Source organism: Miniopterus natalensis, chromosome 15 (assembly GCF_054644295.1).
Source record: "Miniopterus natalensis isolate mMinNat1 chromosome 15, mMinNat1.hap1, whole genome shotgun sequence".
In the NCBI taxonomy this organism is placed as follows: Eukaryota; Metazoa; Chordata; class Mammalia; order Chiroptera; family Miniopteridae; genus Miniopterus; species Miniopterus natalensis.
The window spans coordinates 3,925,585-3,944,076 of NC_142095.1; the positions used below are offsets into that span (position 1 = coordinate 3,925,585).

The 18,492-nt window shown below is 40.5% G+C and overlaps 1 protein-coding gene across 1 annotated transcript in view; it reads left to right on the forward strand.

Annotated features, from left to right (window-relative positions):
- PRKAR2A (protein kinase cAMP-dependent type II regulatory subunit alpha) overlaps positions 1-18,492 on the forward strand; it is a 41,841-nt gene that overhangs the window by 19,289 nt on the left and 4,060 nt on the right. Inside the window, exons 4-10 of the mRNA XM_087824765.1 lie at positions 837-920; positions 2,805-2,911; positions 7,222-7,375; positions 9,514-9,615; positions 9,782-9,856; positions 15,685-15,750; positions 18,090-18,231. Of these exons, the coding sequence (XP_087680891.1) occupies positions 837-920; positions 2,805-2,911; positions 7,222-7,375; positions 9,514-9,615; positions 9,782-9,856; positions 15,685-15,750; positions 18,090-18,231 (730 nt within the window). The remainder of the gene's footprint in view (positions 1-836; positions 921-2,804; positions 2,912-7,221; positions 7,376-9,513; positions 9,616-9,781; positions 9,857-15,684; positions 15,751-18,089; positions 18,232-18,492) is intronic.

The following is an 18,492-nucleotide window of genomic DNA, read 5'->3' on the forward strand; positions in this document are numbered from 1 at the left end:
AGTGTGAGCCTTTAAAAACATTAGATCCCTTTTTTCCCCTCAGTCACAACCCTCAAATTGTCCCCATGTCACTGGAGAAAAGTTCCGGTTCTGTGACCTACAGTGCCCCCTGTCATTTGGGCATCACCCTTACCCAACCTCCACCTGGTGTCTCCTGACCTGTCCCCCTTGCTCGCATCATCATACCTGTCTCCTGGTTATTTCCCAGGGCCTTGTTTTACTTGCTGTTCCCCTTGCTTGAGGTGCTCTTCCCACGCAGATAGGTATGGCTCACTCCTTCAGGTTGTCCTCCCTTGAGATCTTTACCCAGATGTCACCTTCTCAGTGATGTGCCTCTGGACACACACACACACGCGCGCACACACACACACACACACATGCTTTTTATCACCCTCCCCTTTGTTTTTCTCCTTAGCCTTATCACTCTTCAACATATTTTTATATATTTATTGAATATGAGAGCAGATGCTTTTGTCTGTGTGTTTGCTGCTATGTCCTCAGAGGTAGGACAATGCCTGGCACCTAAAAGATGCCTAATATTTGTTGAATGAACAAATCTATAACCCTCTGCCTTACCAGTGAGGACTCCAAGGCTCCCCGGGGGTCGCTGACTTGCTGGCAGCCACCAGTGGGTGGCTCCAGGGTGGGTTCTCTTCACCCCCTGTCATAGTACCCTTCGTGATCAGGGCACTGCTTGGTATTTGTATAGAATTAAAATGATAGTAAACATGCTCTTAATATTTCCCACTCTTTAGGAGAGAGATATACCAATTTGTAAATAAATTAAGATTTTAAAATAGAATTTAAAATTTCCTTGGCCTTATTTGTATTGGCAGGTGATTCATCCTAAAACTGATGAACAGAGATGCAGACTTCAGGAATCTTGCAAAGATATTCTCCTTTTCAAAAGTCTTGATCAGGTAACATTGATTTTTAAAATATTTTTGTCTTTTAGCTTTTCTCCTGTTTGTCATTTAAACAGTTTTTAGTGTCTTAGCCACAGCCATGTGAGGCATAAAACTTTAGATTTGTCTTTCTTACATATGTTTGCATTGTGTTGAGCACCATAATCATAATGAGCTTTTCAGATTACTTTTAGTATTTCTCAGAATTGCTTTGACACTTCCTCCAAGACAGTACCATTTGAGGATCATGCATGCAGCTTGGTCATGTAAAAAGGAAATGATCAGGTTTGCATGACCCTGGCTTAGTTTAAAGGGTCTGAATTCATGCTGCAGGATAATTTCTCCAAAGATACCAGTGTGGAGTTCTCTTCATCAATCTCAGGTAACACACTGGAAGTGTATGACTGCTTCTCAGACCTTAGGTGTGGGGCAGCTATTGGAATTACTTCTCAATGAGGACCTCAGGCATGGGGCACACACAGAGTGGTGTGTGTCTATAGGGCCCCAGCATAGGGATCGCTGCGTGGGTTTGTCTTCCCTCCCTTTGTGGAGATAGACAGCAGGGACTACCTCCTGAAGAATCTTGAACATTAATCCGAGTTTTATTAGTCTCAAACTGAATTAAAAAACAAGGACCATGAGCTCAAGAAAAGACTGGTTGTGAGAAATACTGGTCTGTGTCAGCTGTTTTCTCTGGGAAACCCATCTGTATCAATGGAAAGGGGAATTGCACCTTTATCTACTATTACTAAAATCCCTTGTAAACTTAATACCATCAGATGTTCTAAGGGAAATTGCTATGTCAATTTAATATTCAGAGTTTTGTTGGAGAATACCATTTTAGTGCTGAAAAATGATAACTGAATTTTCAGATTTAATTATATTTTTCTAACATTTTTATCATGAAAATATTTAATACAACAAAGTTGAAAGAATTTTATGGACCACACATTTATTAACTGCTTTGATTAACATTTACTCTGCTTGCCATGTTATATACCATCTACCCATCCCTCAGCAAAATTTTTCCTTAAAGAACCAGATAGTAAATATTTCCATCACAACTATTCAACCCTGTTATTGTAGCAGGAAAGCAGCCATAGATAATACATAAGTGAAAGGGTGTGACAGTGTTCCAATAAAACATTATAACACAGGCAGCTGTTTGTTGGCTCCTACATTAACCCATCTTATTTTAGGCAGTTCATTTTATTTTTAAAAGATTTTTATTGATTTTTAGAAAGAGAAGGGAGAGAGAGAAACATTGATTTGAAAGCTAAACATCAATTGGCTGCCCCCTGCAACCAGCCATATGCCCTCACCGAGAATCGAACGGTGATCTCCTGGTTCATGGGTCAGTGCTCAACCACTGAGCAGTGCTGGCCAGGCTAGAAACTATTAAGCAGTTTTACACATATGAAAAAACAGGCTCAGAGAGATGAAGTGATGTACTTGGCTAGTCAGAGCAATTGTGCTACTCCAAAAGATAACTTCTAACACCATCCCAGCCCCTTAGACCCGATGATCTGTTAAATTAACACCTATAAGAAGGTGACATCATATGATTTTATACATGACATAGTGGAACTATCAGGACAAGTGACAGTCATGTGGGTGTGGCTGAGAAAATGATTTAGATACCTATTTTTGCTTAAATTAACCCTTTTTCAAAGCAATACTGCCTCAAAAAACTTTGCAACTATGCTGTGTACATGGAGGTACAAAGCTGAATGGTCACAGGAAAGCACTTGTTTCAGATAGCCCTTAGGTTTTTGCTTGAATATGGGCAATAGTCTGATTTGTAGACTTCAACTATGTAGCCACAAACAGATAACTGTAGTTGGGATTTTTCCCCAGCAGATGTAAAAGCTATCTTTTCTCCTTGTGTGTACCCTGCAGGAACAGCTTTCTGAAGTCCTTGATGCCATGTTTGAAAAGATAGTCAAAGTTGATGAGCATGTTATTGACCAAGGAGATGATGGAGACAACTTTTATGTCATAGAACGGTAGGAGATGGAGCTTTGCAGGATTCAGGTCACCTAAGCTATGTTTATTTGGCTTAGAGAGGACTTAGGCAGACGAACAAGCTTCTTAAAGCTTGCCTATCTCTGTCCACAGCCTGTCCCTCTCTACCTACTGCTGTCTGGAGTCTTCAGTACATCCCATACTTGGGTTGCCACTGTCTACACTAGAAAGTCTCCTTTACAATTATGCAAGATGTGCTTTTTAAATATGTTATTTGCCAGTGTTCAAGGGAATTGATTTCCTGAAGAATAGCTGTGATGCTATGTTATTATCCGGATCTTTCAATCCCAGCCTCATTTTACACATGAGTACACTGCCTCAACTTCCGGCCCTTTCTGGCTGTGTTCCAGGTAGAAGCCATGTTGGAAAACATGAAATATGTGGGTTTGACTTGCTTGCCTTAGTGTGTCCTAACTTCTGGAGCTGTTATTATCATCTGGGGGACTCCTCATGACCCCTCTCAGTCCTGAAAGGAACACTCTCATCAGAGTTTAAGATCAATAAGATGTTTCCCTACCCAATAACTTTATTTTTCAATTTTTTCTTTTGAAGTAATTTCAGAGTTATAGAAATGTTACATAGATAGTACAAAAAATTTTCATAAACCTGGGTTCCCCAGGTTGATGTTTTACCACATTTGCTTTGTTAATTGTTTGAGAGTAAGTTGCAAGTATAATGCCCTTTTACCACTGAATACTTCATTGTGTATTTCCTAAAAATAGGGTGTTCTTTTACATAAGCACAGAACAATTATAAGTGTCAGAAATGAACATTTATGCAGTACTGTCATCTACTGTACAGACTTATTCAAATTTTTCCAGTTGTTTCCCTGATTTCCTTAGTTATTAAATCTCCATCAAGTAGCTGCACCAGATTCATTTGGTTCCCTTTCTTGTCAAGCCTTTGCCCATTCAGAATCTTTTATATTGTTTTATTTTATTTTTTTAGTGTATCGTGGAGAGAGCAACAGAGAAACATCAATGTGAGGGATAAACACCGATCGGTCGCCTCCCGTTTATGCCCAACTGGGGATCGAATCTGCAACCTGGGTGTGTGCCCTGACCAGAACCAAACCTGCCACCTTCTGGTGTTTTGTTTTTTAAAGAAGAGTTCATTTGCCCAGCTGGGCGTGGCTCAGTGGTTGAGTGTTGACCTGGGACCCAGGCTATCAGGGTTCAATTCCTGGTCAGGGCACATGCCTGGGTTGCGGGCTCGGTCCCCAGTCGGGGGTGTGACTCTCTCATCATTGATGTTTCTATCTCTCCCTCTCTTTTCCTCTCCCTGAAATCAATAAAGATACATTAAAAAAAGAAAAGAAAAAGAATAGTTCATTGCCTAGCCGGGTGTGGCTCAGAGGTTGAGCATCGACCTAGAATCCAGGAGATCGTGGTTCGATTCCCAGTCAGGCCACATGCCCAGGTTGCAGGCTCAATCCCCAGTCAGGGGCGTGCAAGAGGCAGCCGATCGATGACCAGTCTTTCATCATTGATGTCTCTCTCTCCCTCTCCCTTCCTTTCTCTGAAATCAATAAAGATATATTAAAAAAAACAAAAAGAATAGTTCATTGATTTTTAGAGAGAAAGGAAGGGAAAAGAGGGAAACATTGATGTGAGAGCATAACATTGATCGGCTGCCTCCTGCACACCCCCTACAGGGTTATGGAGCCCACGGCCGTGGCATGCGCCCTAACTGGGAATAGAACCAGTAACTTTTCAGTGCAAGGGACTAGACACCTAGCCAACTGGGCTGCACCAACCAGGGCTGCTCATTCAGATTCTTGAACAGAAAAGGTTCTCACTCCTTGGATAACCTTTGGGTTCTTGATATCTGAGACAGTGTTATAGTTAGAAAAAATGTTTTACTTAAAGAGTTCCGATATTAGAAGTAATACTTTCTAAGTTATATTACCACCTCTAACAGCCACCTTTCCCCCTTGCCATGTATTCTCTCCTACCAACTCAGGAATCCCATTAGGCACCTGTAGTTTGGGAAATAAGCGCCCACCTGCACATATCCATAGCTTAAAGATTGAAATGCTTGCCTACAAAGGGAATGATTCGTTACCTGTATAAATGAGAGGGATCCCCTTTTGTATGCCACGAGAGTAGTTGTTGACAAATTGGAAAGACTATCATTCAAGTAAAAAGATATGGTTCCTGACCTCAAAAACCTCACCTGTTGGAGAGACAGACCCTTAAATAGATAATTATTACATAAGATGGTGCTAACAGCAGTGATAAAGATGTGTTCCATCATTTGGAAGAGGACCTGAGTGAGAGAGGTTAGGAAGACTCTCCGGACATCCGAAATACTTTGTCATTCCCAGAATGAAGTAGCTGGTGTCTCCTGGAGGAGAGACCAAAAGCACGGAGGTGAATTCTGTTTACCATTCATGGCCTCATTACTTTTGTCTTGTCCACCAGGTCTAGTTCAGGTCAACCTCCCTACTGATTGGCGAGCTCCCTGAAGAGCAGGGTCAGTGCCACGTAACTGATACTTGAATGATCGCTTTTAGTCTCTGCTTCTTGTGTAACATACGCTACGTAGTGATTTTATTAGACAAGTGGAGGCTCTTTATAGGAAATTTAGACAATTAAAAACAGGAACCAAAGTAATTTAGCCATAATTTCATTACCAGAGTGTAGGCTTCCTTTTCTTTTCTTTTTTTATTTTTTTCTACCTTTTACTGTTGAGGTAAAATCCATTATCCCAGATTTGGTTCAGATGCAAAAGGTTTCTTACTCACATAGTGAGGCTTTTTAGGGATAGCAAGGCAAGCTCCCAAGAGGTCCAAAAATGACTCGGGGGACAGGTGACTGGCTTGGAATTTCACGGTGTTTAGAAGACGGGGCTGGGGTGAGGGTGCTCCTATGTATGGGCTGGCACGAAGGCTTTCTTCTCAGCGTCCCCAGATGTGAGAGGGAAGAGGGAGGTGGACTGGAGGGGTAGGGCTTGAGAACTGACAGTCAGACACCAAAAATGGAGCTGACTCTTTATCACATTTATATATATATACTTCTTTGTTGTGTCATACATTGTTGTGTGGCCTGATTTAAAAATCTAGTTTAAGTAGTTTGCCATGGGATGCAGTATTATTCTATGACATCATTTATATTGACTGTATGATGTGAATATAGACCAGTATTTGGCCTATACCCGATGGTTAGCCGGTTAAATTGTAGTTTTTGCTGTTATAAATATTACCTGGTGAACACTCGTATAGTTAGATATATATTTATATATATATATATCTTTATTGATTTCAGAGAGAGGAAAGGAGAGGGAGAGAGAGAGAGAAGCACCAATGATGAGAGAGTCATTGGGGATCGAGCCCTCAACCCGGGCATGTCCCTGACTGGGAATCGAACCTTGATCTCCTGGATCCTAGGTCGATGCTCAGCCTGTGAGCCACGCCCGGCCGGGCTCGTTAGATATTTTTCAGTGTCTTTGATTATCTTTTTTAGAATCCTGACTAGAAATGGAATTGCTATGCCAAAGGATCTCTTTAAAGAATTTGCTATATGTTGTTAATTGTCTTTCAGAAACTTTAAAACATTTCCATGTGCCTCAGTGGTATATTGAGAGAGCTTATTTCTCCAAATGCTTGTCAGTTCTAAATATTTTTATTTTACAATTATCATCAATCAACAGAGAAATTTTTATTTTATTTTATTTTAATCAGTTCTACATCCTAGTTTTCAACAGACTACAAAAGAAAACCCATACAATCATTTCAATATCTGCAGGAAAAGCATTTGACAAAATTCAACACCTTTTCTTGATCAAAAACTCTGCAAACTAGAAACAGAAGGGACTTTTCTCCAACCTGATTAAAGGCATTTTTAGAAATCTACAGCTAACCATCATACTTAATGGTGAAAGAGTGAATGTTTTTCCTGTAAGATTGAGAACAAGACAAGGATTTCTGCTCTCACCACGTCTGTTTAATATTGTCTGTAGGCCCTGGCCAGTGCACTAGGCAAAGGAAAAAGAAGGAAAGGCGAATGTGGAGGGAGTGCGGGCAGGTGGGCACATAAATTGGGAAGGAGGAATGAAACTGTTTGTAGATGAAATGACCCTCTGAAAAATCCCGACAGTGCTACAAAAAAACTATTAGAACTAATAATTAAGTTTAGCAAGGTCACAGAATGCAAAGTCAAAATGCAAACGTCTGCTGGGAATCTCCGAAACAACCTTTCTGTCTTATGTACCTTCTGTTTGTGCACTGCCTGCCAGTTCTTGAGTTTATTGTTAGAATTATCAATGAAATTGTTTCTTGTTATACTTTCAGGGGAACTTATAATATTTTAGTAACAAAAGATGATCAAACCCGCACTGTTGGTCAATATGACAACCGTGGAAGTTTTGGAGAACTAGCTCTGATGTACAACACTCCAAGAGCTGCCACCATTGTTGCCACCTCAGAAGGCGCCCTTTGGGGACTGGTAAGTTAGAGAAGTGGTTCCCCTTGCAGGGCAGAGTATTAATTTCCTTTACTCCTGGGCCTCTGTCCTTGGGCTGTTGATGAACACTGTATTCTATAGCCAGTTATCTGAAAGACATTGTGGAAGGTCTTATACCAGTGTATTTTTCCATTTCTCTTAAATGATTTGTCAGCAAACCATTTACTCCAAATTACAGAGCAATGACTGGGTCTTATGACCTTTCAGCCACGTCAAGTCTTCACTACTTGATCTTAGCCAAAAGGCTGAGAAGCGATTGTGTCAGCTCTTACTGCATTTTGTGTTTATGTTTTCATGAGACAAGTAGAAAGGGGGGGGGGATAACTCTATACAAGAGACAGCCTAGAAAAATAAGTCATTGAAAGCTCTGCCTACAGTGTTTTGCATCTCTAGCTGTCCCAGGACTCTCTTCTTTCTGTTCAGGCATCCACTTGTGTCTTGGCCCATGCCAATATCTAGTAGATTAAATGACTAGAAAGGCTGATGGCCAGATTTTGGGAAAGAGAACGTTCCTAAAATGTCTTAGGCATAGCACGGCTGTGATTCCTATCCTTTATTGTACATGACCCACCTTCCTTCAAAATATATGACTCTCTTAAACAAAATAGTCATTCTCTTGTACAAATTCCATATTTTACTTTTAAAGCATTGACATCTATAGTAATTTGTTTCTATTGACCTTAAAAGCAGAATTGAATGTATACCATAGGATTAACGTATTTCCTCAAATGAAATCACATTTTAAAGACATATACAGCACTTTACTATGATTTAAGAAAATAAGAATGCTCCTGAGAGATGAGTGATAGAATGACTTCAGAATAGATCACACACTTTGGGGACTCAGTGGTTGGAAAACTCAAGGATAGGTCAATAAATAATAGGGAGAAAATAAATTCTGTTATAAAATGCATCAATGTTGCCCAGGCTGGAATATTACATTGCAGTAATATTCCAAAGTATAACAGTAACATTTTAAGTGATACATTTCTAACCTTGGACTTCAAAAAAGTAGTGGCATATAATGCAGCCCATTATAGCATTCAGAGACTGAGTGGCTCTTCTCAAGCAGACAGATGAAGAAAATGGGGCAGAATCTGGCAAAATGTTGGAGGGCAGATGTTATGTGTACAGCAGTTTAGGGAGGGAGGGTAGCAGTCTGCCATGGTTCACACTAGGTGTGTAGGGTGCAGTAGGTGACTTCTTTTGTAAGGCAGATGAAACATTGCATGGGATAGTGCCTGGGAATTCTGTCCTTAATGGAACATGAGCTGGTGAAACCCATTTAGACATCTCGATTTAGTTGTCTTTTATGTGTTTTCTCTACCTACACCTACCCCATCATCAAGAATGCTAAAATAGCAAACCTACAAGCTTAACATGCCTTCAGCTTCTTGCCGTTTTTTCATCCTGCCAGCCTTTAGGATGTCATTACTGTAACCCCCTCCCTCCAAAAAATTATTTTTTCATTACTGACAGCCTGAGGTAGAAGAAAACTACAATTAACTTAGGTACAAATAACTGTGTAAACATTTAGAAGTCTAAAACCAATCAACATTCTCCTGGCTGCATGTCCCTCCCCACGCATCTGAGAAGTGCCTGGCTATAGCTCTGGTTAACTGTCTCCTGAGTCTGAATCCATGACTTGCTGGACTCAAGGTACCTTTCTTATGCCTGCTTTCCATCTTGAGTTTCCTCCTGTCTCTCTTAATTTAAATTCTACCCCTCCTTCAGGTCCCAGACAAATTTATATTTATCCCTATGTATTTTGTATTGTGTCCTCACTGAGATTGTAAAATCCTTGAGGGCAAAAACCATCTGATTGTTTTATCTCCTTTTTCTTAAGGTGCATCTTTTCACACTGAGCAGTGACAGACCGGAAGCTCTCAGATGTTTGACTGGGAGTTTTTCCCTTTATATTCTATTTACCACCTATAGGTGGCCCAGTTGCGCACCGCACAGCAAGCAGCTGCTCGTGAGAGTCTGGCTCTGGCTGACTCAGATTAAAGTACCAGACTTAGTGCCTTTCACAGTCCCAGTGTTTGTAGTGGCCCAGTTAGTTAACCCGCAGACGTTCTATCGCATAGGCACTCACTGAGATTTTCACCCCCTCTCCATAGGACCGGTCGACGTTTAGAAGAATCATAGTGAAGAACAATGCACGGAAGCGGAAGACGTTTGAGACCTTCATTGAGTCTGTGCCCCTGCTCAAGTCCCTAGAGGTAAGTACTGAAGACTGTCTATGGGGGTGTGAGAAAAGCCATTGAAACTATGCTACTGTTAGGTTTTCAACTCAAACTACTATAACTCATTTCTGTGTTGTGTAGATACTATTTGTGACTTTCAGTGGAGGTCTTCTTATGACTTGCGAGTGTATCTCTGTTTCAGGTGTCAGAACGAATGAAGATTGTGGATGTTATTGCAGAGAGAGACTTCAAGGATGGGGAGCGCATAATCACTCAGGTGGGGGCAGTCCCCTCGTGAGGGACTCGTGCATGTGTGTGTGCCTGTCCTCTCACTTTTGGGAGGTACTAGGGCACGCTTCCTGCAGATCTCCTGAAGCCCATTGATGTTTCTTACTGACATTCCCATCTGTTGCCTTCACTCACCTCTCCTTGGCTTCTGGTGTTTGTGCTTTCAGATGTCATTTTCTTTTGACTCTGAGTAAGCTTCATTCATGGCTGTTAAAACCTGAGGAAGTTCGAAGAGTTGGGCCCTTTACCTTCTCTTTATGTTTGACACAAAGGTAGCCTCTTAGCTAATCCAACACAAACCAGAGTCTTCAGTCTTCAGTGATTGACCAGATTTATAAGGTTCCTTTATTGTTTCCTTTGTGCCTTTTTCTCATGTTACTTTTGGGTACTTTAAGGATCACTATACAATGCACTGGATCATTGTGATGAGTACTATGTAATAATTTTTCTCATCTACTATGTTTGCGTTTTTAATTATAGGCGTGCCTCAGATATATTGCAGGTTTGGTTCCAGACCACTGCTATAAAGCAGATATCTCAGTAAAGGGAGTCACATGAATTTTTTGGTTTCCCAGTGCATATAAAAGTTATGTTTACACTATATGGTATTCTGTTAAGTGTGCAATAGCATTATGTCTAAAAAAACAATGCACATACCTTAATTAAAAATGCTTTATTACTAAAAAATGCTAACCATCACCTGAGCCTTCAGCGAGTCGTAATCTTTTTGCCGATGGAGAATCTTGCCCTATTAATGTCAAAGATCACTGATCATAAATCACTAATAAATATAATAACAATGAAAAAGTTTGAAGTATTGGGAGAATTACCAAAATGTGACAGACGCAAAGTAAGCAAACGCTACTGGGAAAATGGTGCTGGTAGACTTGCTTGATGCAGGGTTATTTAAAGAGTATTATGGACTTTGCCAAGTTTAAACTCTGCCGGTGGTTCTGGCAAGAGCGCTGGAAAGAAATCTAGCTGGTCTGGTTTGAGTGTTGTGCCCATCCTTGAACCCAGAACTGGGGCTAGGAGGAGGAAAGACTTAGACTGGTCAAGCCTGAGTCCAGGCCCACCCCTGGAGTTTGCCCAACCAGCACCACAGGGGCTAATCAGGCTTATCACAGAAGGAGAGAGGCACTTCCAGAGAAAGAGGGCTGATGACAAAACCTTGTCTACTCTGAGTGGCATCTCTAAAGCTTCTGTTCTGGGTACCCCAACTGTTAATTCTTTTCATTTGAAGTTGGTTTGTGCCCTAGCCAGTTTGGCTCAGTGGCTAGATCATCCGCCTGTGGACTGAAGGGTCCTGGGTTCGATTCCAGCCAAGGACATGTACTGCGTGCGGTTTCAGGCTCGTTCCCAGCCCTGATCAAGGCTCGTGAGAGGAACAACCAATTGATGTGTCTCTCACATCAATGTTTCTCTCTCTCCCCGCCCTTCCTCTCTCTCTGAAAAGCAGTGGAAAAATATCCTCGGGTGAGGGTTAAAATAAATAAATAAGTAAAATAAAAAGTATAACAGAAGTGTCATTGAAACTTTAAAAAAAAGAAATTGGTTTGATTCTGTAAACATTAAGATAGACCAGATATAAGCTCTGTAATGTAGTTTTATATAAATGACAGAATATAGAAAAAAGGAAATGCTCCATATGGTTTCATGAAGGAAATGCCATTTGAGTTGGGCTTATTGAACAGTGCAGCTTCAACAGTTGAGGTCAGGGAAAGGTCTTCCAGGGGCAAGAGAACAATATGAGCAAGGGCGTGTGGGCATGAGCTGCGTGCCAGGGTAGGTATCCTAGTATGGTAAGAACGCAGTGCCAGGCTGCAGGAATGGGACGTGTTGACTGGTCACGTTTGCTTCTGAACCCAAGGTGTTTTAGTTTACACCCAGAGGGCCTCTACTTCATCCTGAAAGCCTCAGTCCTTCAGGAGGTGTGTCAAGAGGTATGAGAAGCCACAGTGTTTTCTGGGGTGTCTGCTCTTGCATAAGAGTGCTAGCTGGTGGTGCAGAGTGGACACGAATTAATGTATTTATTCTAGACCCCTTTTGGCAGTGTCTCTAGACCAAGGTTTCTCTAAGTGAGGTCCCAGCACCACCAGCAGCAGCAGCACCACCACCATCTGGGAATGTTATAGATATTGTTAGGAATTGTTAGAAATGCATGTTCTTGGGCTCCACCCCAGACCGACTGAGTCAGAAAATGTGCTTTATGTTGTTTTGGTCAGCTTTGATACATATTGTATGTTTTACATACAATAAGATTACCAAGTTTAAGTATACAATTCAAGAATTTTATAACACCCCTGTAATCGTAGAATAAGGCATTTCCATCACCCCAAGAAGTTCTCTCATTTGTATTTGCAGTCAGTCCCCCCCCCCCCCCCAACCCCCTTCCTTCTGGAAATAACTGATCTGCCTCCTATCACTCTATAAATCCCTTTTCTAGAATTTCACATAAGTGAAATTGTATAATGCAGAGTCTTGTGTCGGCCTCCTTTCTCTTAGCTTATGTTTCTTGTTTTTTTTAACCTTTACCCGAGGATATTTTTTCCATTGCTTTTCAGAGAGAGTGGAAGGGAGAGAGAAAAGCATCAGTGTGAGAGAGAAACATCGATTGGTTGCCTCCTGCACGCGCCCCGACTGGGCCAGGGAGCAAGCCTGCAACCGCGAGGTACATGCCCTTGGCTAAAATTGAACCCGGGACCCTTCAGTCCTCAGGCCAACATTCTAACCACTGAGCCAAACCAGCTAGGGATTGGCATATGTTTTTGAGATTTGTCTATGCTGTTTGTATCAGCAGAGCATTCCTTTTTATTGCTGAGAAGCATTTCATTGTATGGATGTAGCATAATTCCGTTTGAGGGACACTGGGGCCTCTCCAGTTTTTGGTAATTATGAGTAAAACTGCAGTGAACATTCACATACAAGTCTTTGTGTAGACATATGTTTTTATGGAAATGCTGAGTCACATGGTAAATGTGTGTTTAGCAAACTGCCAAATTGGTTTGTAAATGGCTTAAAAATAAAATAAAATAAAAATTTTAAAAATGGCTATACAAAATTGCATTTCCCCAGCAGTGCACAGGAGTTCCAGATACTCTGCGTCCTCACCAGCATTTAGCACTGACAGCTTTTAATTTTAGCCATTCTAGTGGTATCAAGTGGTGTTTTATTTTGGTTTTAATTTGAATTTACCTAATGTCTAATGATGTTGAGCATCTTTTCCCGTGAATGCTTGCTATCCTCATGTTTTCTTTGGTAACATATCTGTGCAGTCTTTTGCCCTATTTAAAAGTTGGTTGTTTGGCTTATTATTGAGTTATAAGAGTTCTTTACATATTCTAAGTACAAACCCTTTATCAGACAAATGACTTGCAAATATTTCTCCCAATCTGTGTCTGTGGCTTGTCTCTTCATTTTCTTAATGGTAGCTTTTAAAAAACAAAAGTTTTTAATTTTGATGAGTTCAGTTTGTCATTTTTTCCTCTTATAATTCATTATTTTTATGCCCTTTTTAAAAATACCTTTGCAAGCTCAATAAGATTTTCTCCTATGTTTACTTCTAGACCACCACTGTTCAATAGAAATATGTGAGCCACATATGTAATTTAAAATGTTTTTAGTAGCCAAATTAAAAAAAGAAACAGGTGATCTTAATTTTAATATATTTTATTTAACCAAATATATCTAAAATATTACCACTTCAATATCTAAGTATCATAAAAGTTTAATGAGATGTTTTACATTCCTTTTGGGGGGAGGAGTAACTCAGTCTTCAAAATCTGGTGTGTATTTTACGCTTGCAGCTTATCTAAATCTATACAAACCAACAAACCATTTTTTTTTTGATCCTCACTCAAGGACATTTTTTCCATTGATTTTTAGAGTGAGTGGAAGGGAGGGAGGGAGGGAGAGAGAAACATAGATGTGAGAGAGACACACTGATTGGTTGCCTCCCACACACACCCTGACCAGGGCCGGGATCGAACCTGCAACCCAGGTATGTGCCCTTGATCAGAAATTGAACCCGAGGTTCTTCAGTGCACCGGCCAACGCTCTAAGCACTGAGCACACCAGCCTGGGCTACATTAGGGGCATTCCTAAACTAGAAATTTGCCTACGTCTCTGAAGATCAATGATGATCTTTAGCACTTAGAGATTCCTACCTTAAGTCCCCTTGGACCTTGTACTCTGACTGCTGTGACTCTTTAGCACCCACATGCTTCTAGCTTCTTTCTGCAGCCCAGTTGTTTTTTACACATGTGTTATACCTGAGGGTGCATGCCTTCTTAACACTGATGTCCAGCTGGGGCCCAGGTACAGCAGAAAGAATAGAAGCCATTGCCTATTGCAGGGAATGGGGGGATCCTAGCATGTATCTCAGCCTGTCTCTGGATGTTCTCCAGACCACACATGCTGTTGGGGGAGCCCCTGGCCCACTGTCCTTTCAGAGTTTCTTTTATTACATCCTTTCAAGTTCATCAACACAAATTTTTATGTTTGTGTTGATTTTTTTTCATTTCTTTCATGGCTCCCTATCCTCCATCAACTCCTATCATGCAGCTATTTATGTAATGCTAGAACTTCATGGTGATTTGGCTCTGTTGCGTGTAGGATAGCCACCCAGCATAGCAGCATGGGAACCCACAGACATCCCTTTATAAAGTTGTTGCTTTCACTCACATGGAGAGGTGATTATATGGGGCCCTGGAACCAGAAAACGCAGGAATGTCAACTTCAGCTGTGCATGGTGAACGTACTATGGTGGTCGAAGGATATGAAGCCTTATGAATGCTCGGAAGAAGTATAGATTCTCACTGAAGATATAAGACTCAGATGGAATGAGAGCACATGATTAGTATTGAATTACCCAGAGTAGATGGTCATTGCTTCAGAGGTTGAGTGGGGGCCCATAGTCTGAAGCATGCCTGAAAGCTGCTTCTCCCATATCTGCTGGCCTAACTCTCACCTCCTCCGGCCTTTGCTCAGATCTCACCTCAGTGAGGCCCTGTCAGATACTGTAGCCATCTCCCCAGTCCTGCAGTCTCCACATTCCCTGCTTGCTTTCTTCCTGTAGCACTTACTGCCTTCCAACACAACAGCATAATCTACTGATTATTATGTTGATTGTTTACAGTTCGTTCACACTACAGACTAAGTTTCACAAGGGTAGGGATATTTGTTTTGTCCACTGATGTATCTCACATGCGTGGAATAAAATAGTGCCTGGCACATAGTAAGCACTTAATTATTTGTTGAATTACTTGAATGACTAGTTCAGCTAAGTGGGTTAAAATCAAAACAAGCAAAAGAAAAGCCTGAGGCTCATAAGGGTGACATCAGCCCATATCAAAGCACCTTCCTGACCATGGCAGGGCTTTCACCAGATCCACACTGTCCTCCAGAGGGCTGCATTTGGTGGTCAAAATTATACCTGGGCCCTATGACCCAGAGGTAGCCAGGAGTCATCTTGATACTGTCTGTAGCAGCCTTGGCTACTGATCCCTCATCATAGGTTTCAGTTGTGGACCAACACGAGCAATAAGAAGAACAGTGCTTTGTGCATTTGGCAACCTGGGCATATTCTTGGAGGAAAATGTGAATATTCCATGTTAGGAAATGAGAGGTGTGTGTTAGTTACACTGGACTGACATCCCCTGTGATCAGGATCCTCTAGTTTTGTTCTGAATTTGTTAGCCATTGATTGATTTGTAGAGTTGGAAAATAAATACAAATCAGAGCTCAGGCAATAACAAAATGATCTACTTCTGTGTCCCTCTTCAGTACATATGTGCCTGACCTCCTTTCCCTTTTCAGGGTGAAAAGGCTGATAGCTTTTACATTATAGAGTCCGGTGAAGTGCGCATCTTGATTAAAAGCAAGGTGAGTTTATGTGTGATGATGCAAGTTATTCTAGGGAAGATCCAGCCAGGTGTATGCACAGAAAGTAACTGTTTGCTTTAAATAAAGTGAAGTGTGTTTAGTGTACTAAAACCACCATTGTTAGGTGAGGTATGTGACTGGCAAAGACCCATGTGGTAGGCCCATCCATTGATAGAAAGTTAGTGTATTTCTTCTTGTCCCTATTGCCTTTGCCTCTGCTATGTAATCAGTAATATGAGAAATATTAGCCTACAAATCAATAAAAAGATAAACATCCCAACAGAAAAATGGAGGAATTATATAATTAAAAAATACACGTAGGTATTGAATATGAAAATAGCTTCCTTTTTAGGGCACTGAGAGAGGAGGTCTCTAGGACAATTATTAGTATGGCTATCATTATGGCCATTTGATGGGTAGGGAGACCTAGAAAACTGATGACTAGAAGAGGGAGGAATGATTCTTACCATAAATATATCATCAGATTTCCCTGTTTTACTTTTTTTAAAGAATATAGAATTTGTTAAAATAGTGAGTTATATCTAATACTAAATAAACCTAGTATGAAACCTTCTATAGAACATCTTTATTAAAAGTTAAGAATGGAGAAAGAAAGAAAAATATGATTACTGCTTATAAGATGGCTTGATTCCGAATTAAAAATAGATGTTATTTCACATGAAACAATAGTTTGAAACTTCTGTGTTCTTTCACTTAGTTTTGGGACTGCTGATAAATGTACATTTCTCAGGTATTCATTGCCACACAGCATAGTGTTGGGTGTGTAGGACCATCAGCACTGTGGTACTGGGGGATTGAGGGAGCTTGTCAGAAATGCAGTCTTGGACCCTGCCCCAGACCTAATGAATCAGAATCTCTATTGTAACAAAACCCCCAGGGGTCTGATATTGGTGTGACAATGTGGGAAGTGCTATTCTAGAGAAGGGACTAGGTGGGCACCAACATGTCTGTGGTCCTAGAGAACACTACAGAAATAGGAAAGAGAGCATTGGCTTGAATGGGGCAGATAGACTTAAGAACAAACAGTTCAGGGCAGATGTGTGGAAGGAAAAATGGTTAGGCCATGTAAGCTAGTGTGGCACTTGTTTATTTTTCTAAATAAACCTTCAAAAAATTGTCTATCTGCCCATAACATAAAGGGGCTCTTAGAGATTTGAGACTAATTCTTACTAATATATTCTAAATAATCATTTACTTAAGCAACTTATTGCTTAGCTTAGCAGAGGGATTTGTTTTAAAAAAAAAAAAAGGGAAACTCTAAATACAATATAGTACATTACTATTTTTAGTAATCTGATAAGCATGAATTACAACCTGCTTGGTTTTTCTTTTTTAATGTTTTTATTGATTTCAGAGAGAGGAAGGGAGAGGGAGAGAAGGAGAGAAACATTAGTGATGACAGAGAATCGTTGCTCAGTTGCCTCCTGCATGCCCCCTACTGGGGACTGAGCTTGAAACCCAGGCTTGTGCCTTGACTGGGAATTGAATGAGTGTGACTTCCTGGTTCATGGGTCATCGCTCAATCACTGAGCCACTCTGGCCAGGCCCTTCTTGATTTTTTAACACAGAGTTAAACCACCAAATGTCAAGGTTGGACATTATTTTAAAAATATTTAGTTACTTAATTCTTCTAAAAATACATGTGGGAGGGGACCACTAGCTTAAGAAGAAAATACCCAAAAAGAAAATTTGTCACTGTAAGTTTTGTCCAAGAAAGGCATGGTCTCAAATCAAAAAGTAGCAGCCCAGGGTTTTGACTCTTTATCTAAGAAAAGCATTGACATTATTTAGAAAGAATTATCAAAACATGTCTTTTCCTCTGTGCCACAGAAGTTAGCATCTACCAAACTGAGAGTATTCATATATATGTATAAAATATATGTATTATTATATGTTAACATATATTAACATAATATAATACATATTAATTATATAATATATTATACTATAATTATAATTATAATATATGTTATATATTATATGTTAATTATATATTATAATTACATATTATATATTAATATAAAATGTATTATAATAATATATATAAATCTTCAAAAGAAAATGGTTTGTGCCTTACCTCTTGATATTTTTCTATTACCTGAAGGGGGTTAGAATTCAGATGAAGTCCCAGGTGAAAGCCAACTCCTCTGATTAAACCATGCCACTGAGATTGGCCCGTGCATTTTATATGGTACAGTTAGAATCTCTGCAAAGTGAATTTCTCAGTAATTGTGTTAAGGGAATTCAAGTGTGTGCAACTGGACATGCCCCACTCTGATTCTGGAGTCAGCCTGGATCATGTTCTCTCCCTGCTCTAGACTAAAGCAGACAAGGATGATGGGAACCAGGAGGTCGAGATTGCCCGCTGCCATAAGGGGCAATATTTTGGGGAGCTTGCACTGGTGACCAACAAACCTAGAGCTGCTTCTGCTTATGCTGTGGGAAATGTCAAATGCTTAGGTAAGAAAAACTCTTTATGCATTAATACTTTTTTTCTAACATGCAGTATTTTTTTCTCATCAGCAAGCCTTGACTTATTTCACCGGTTCTTAAATCTAGACTTGGGCAGTTTGTGTGACCAACTAGAAATGAGAATATTTTCTTCTCACAAACATTTCTGAGCACTGATTGTAGTCTGTGAACAAGGCGGGCATACAGGCACCCTGGCAGTGTGAAAAGAGGGGGCAAGTGTCCAGGGTTGTGTGGGGACAGAGAGAAACA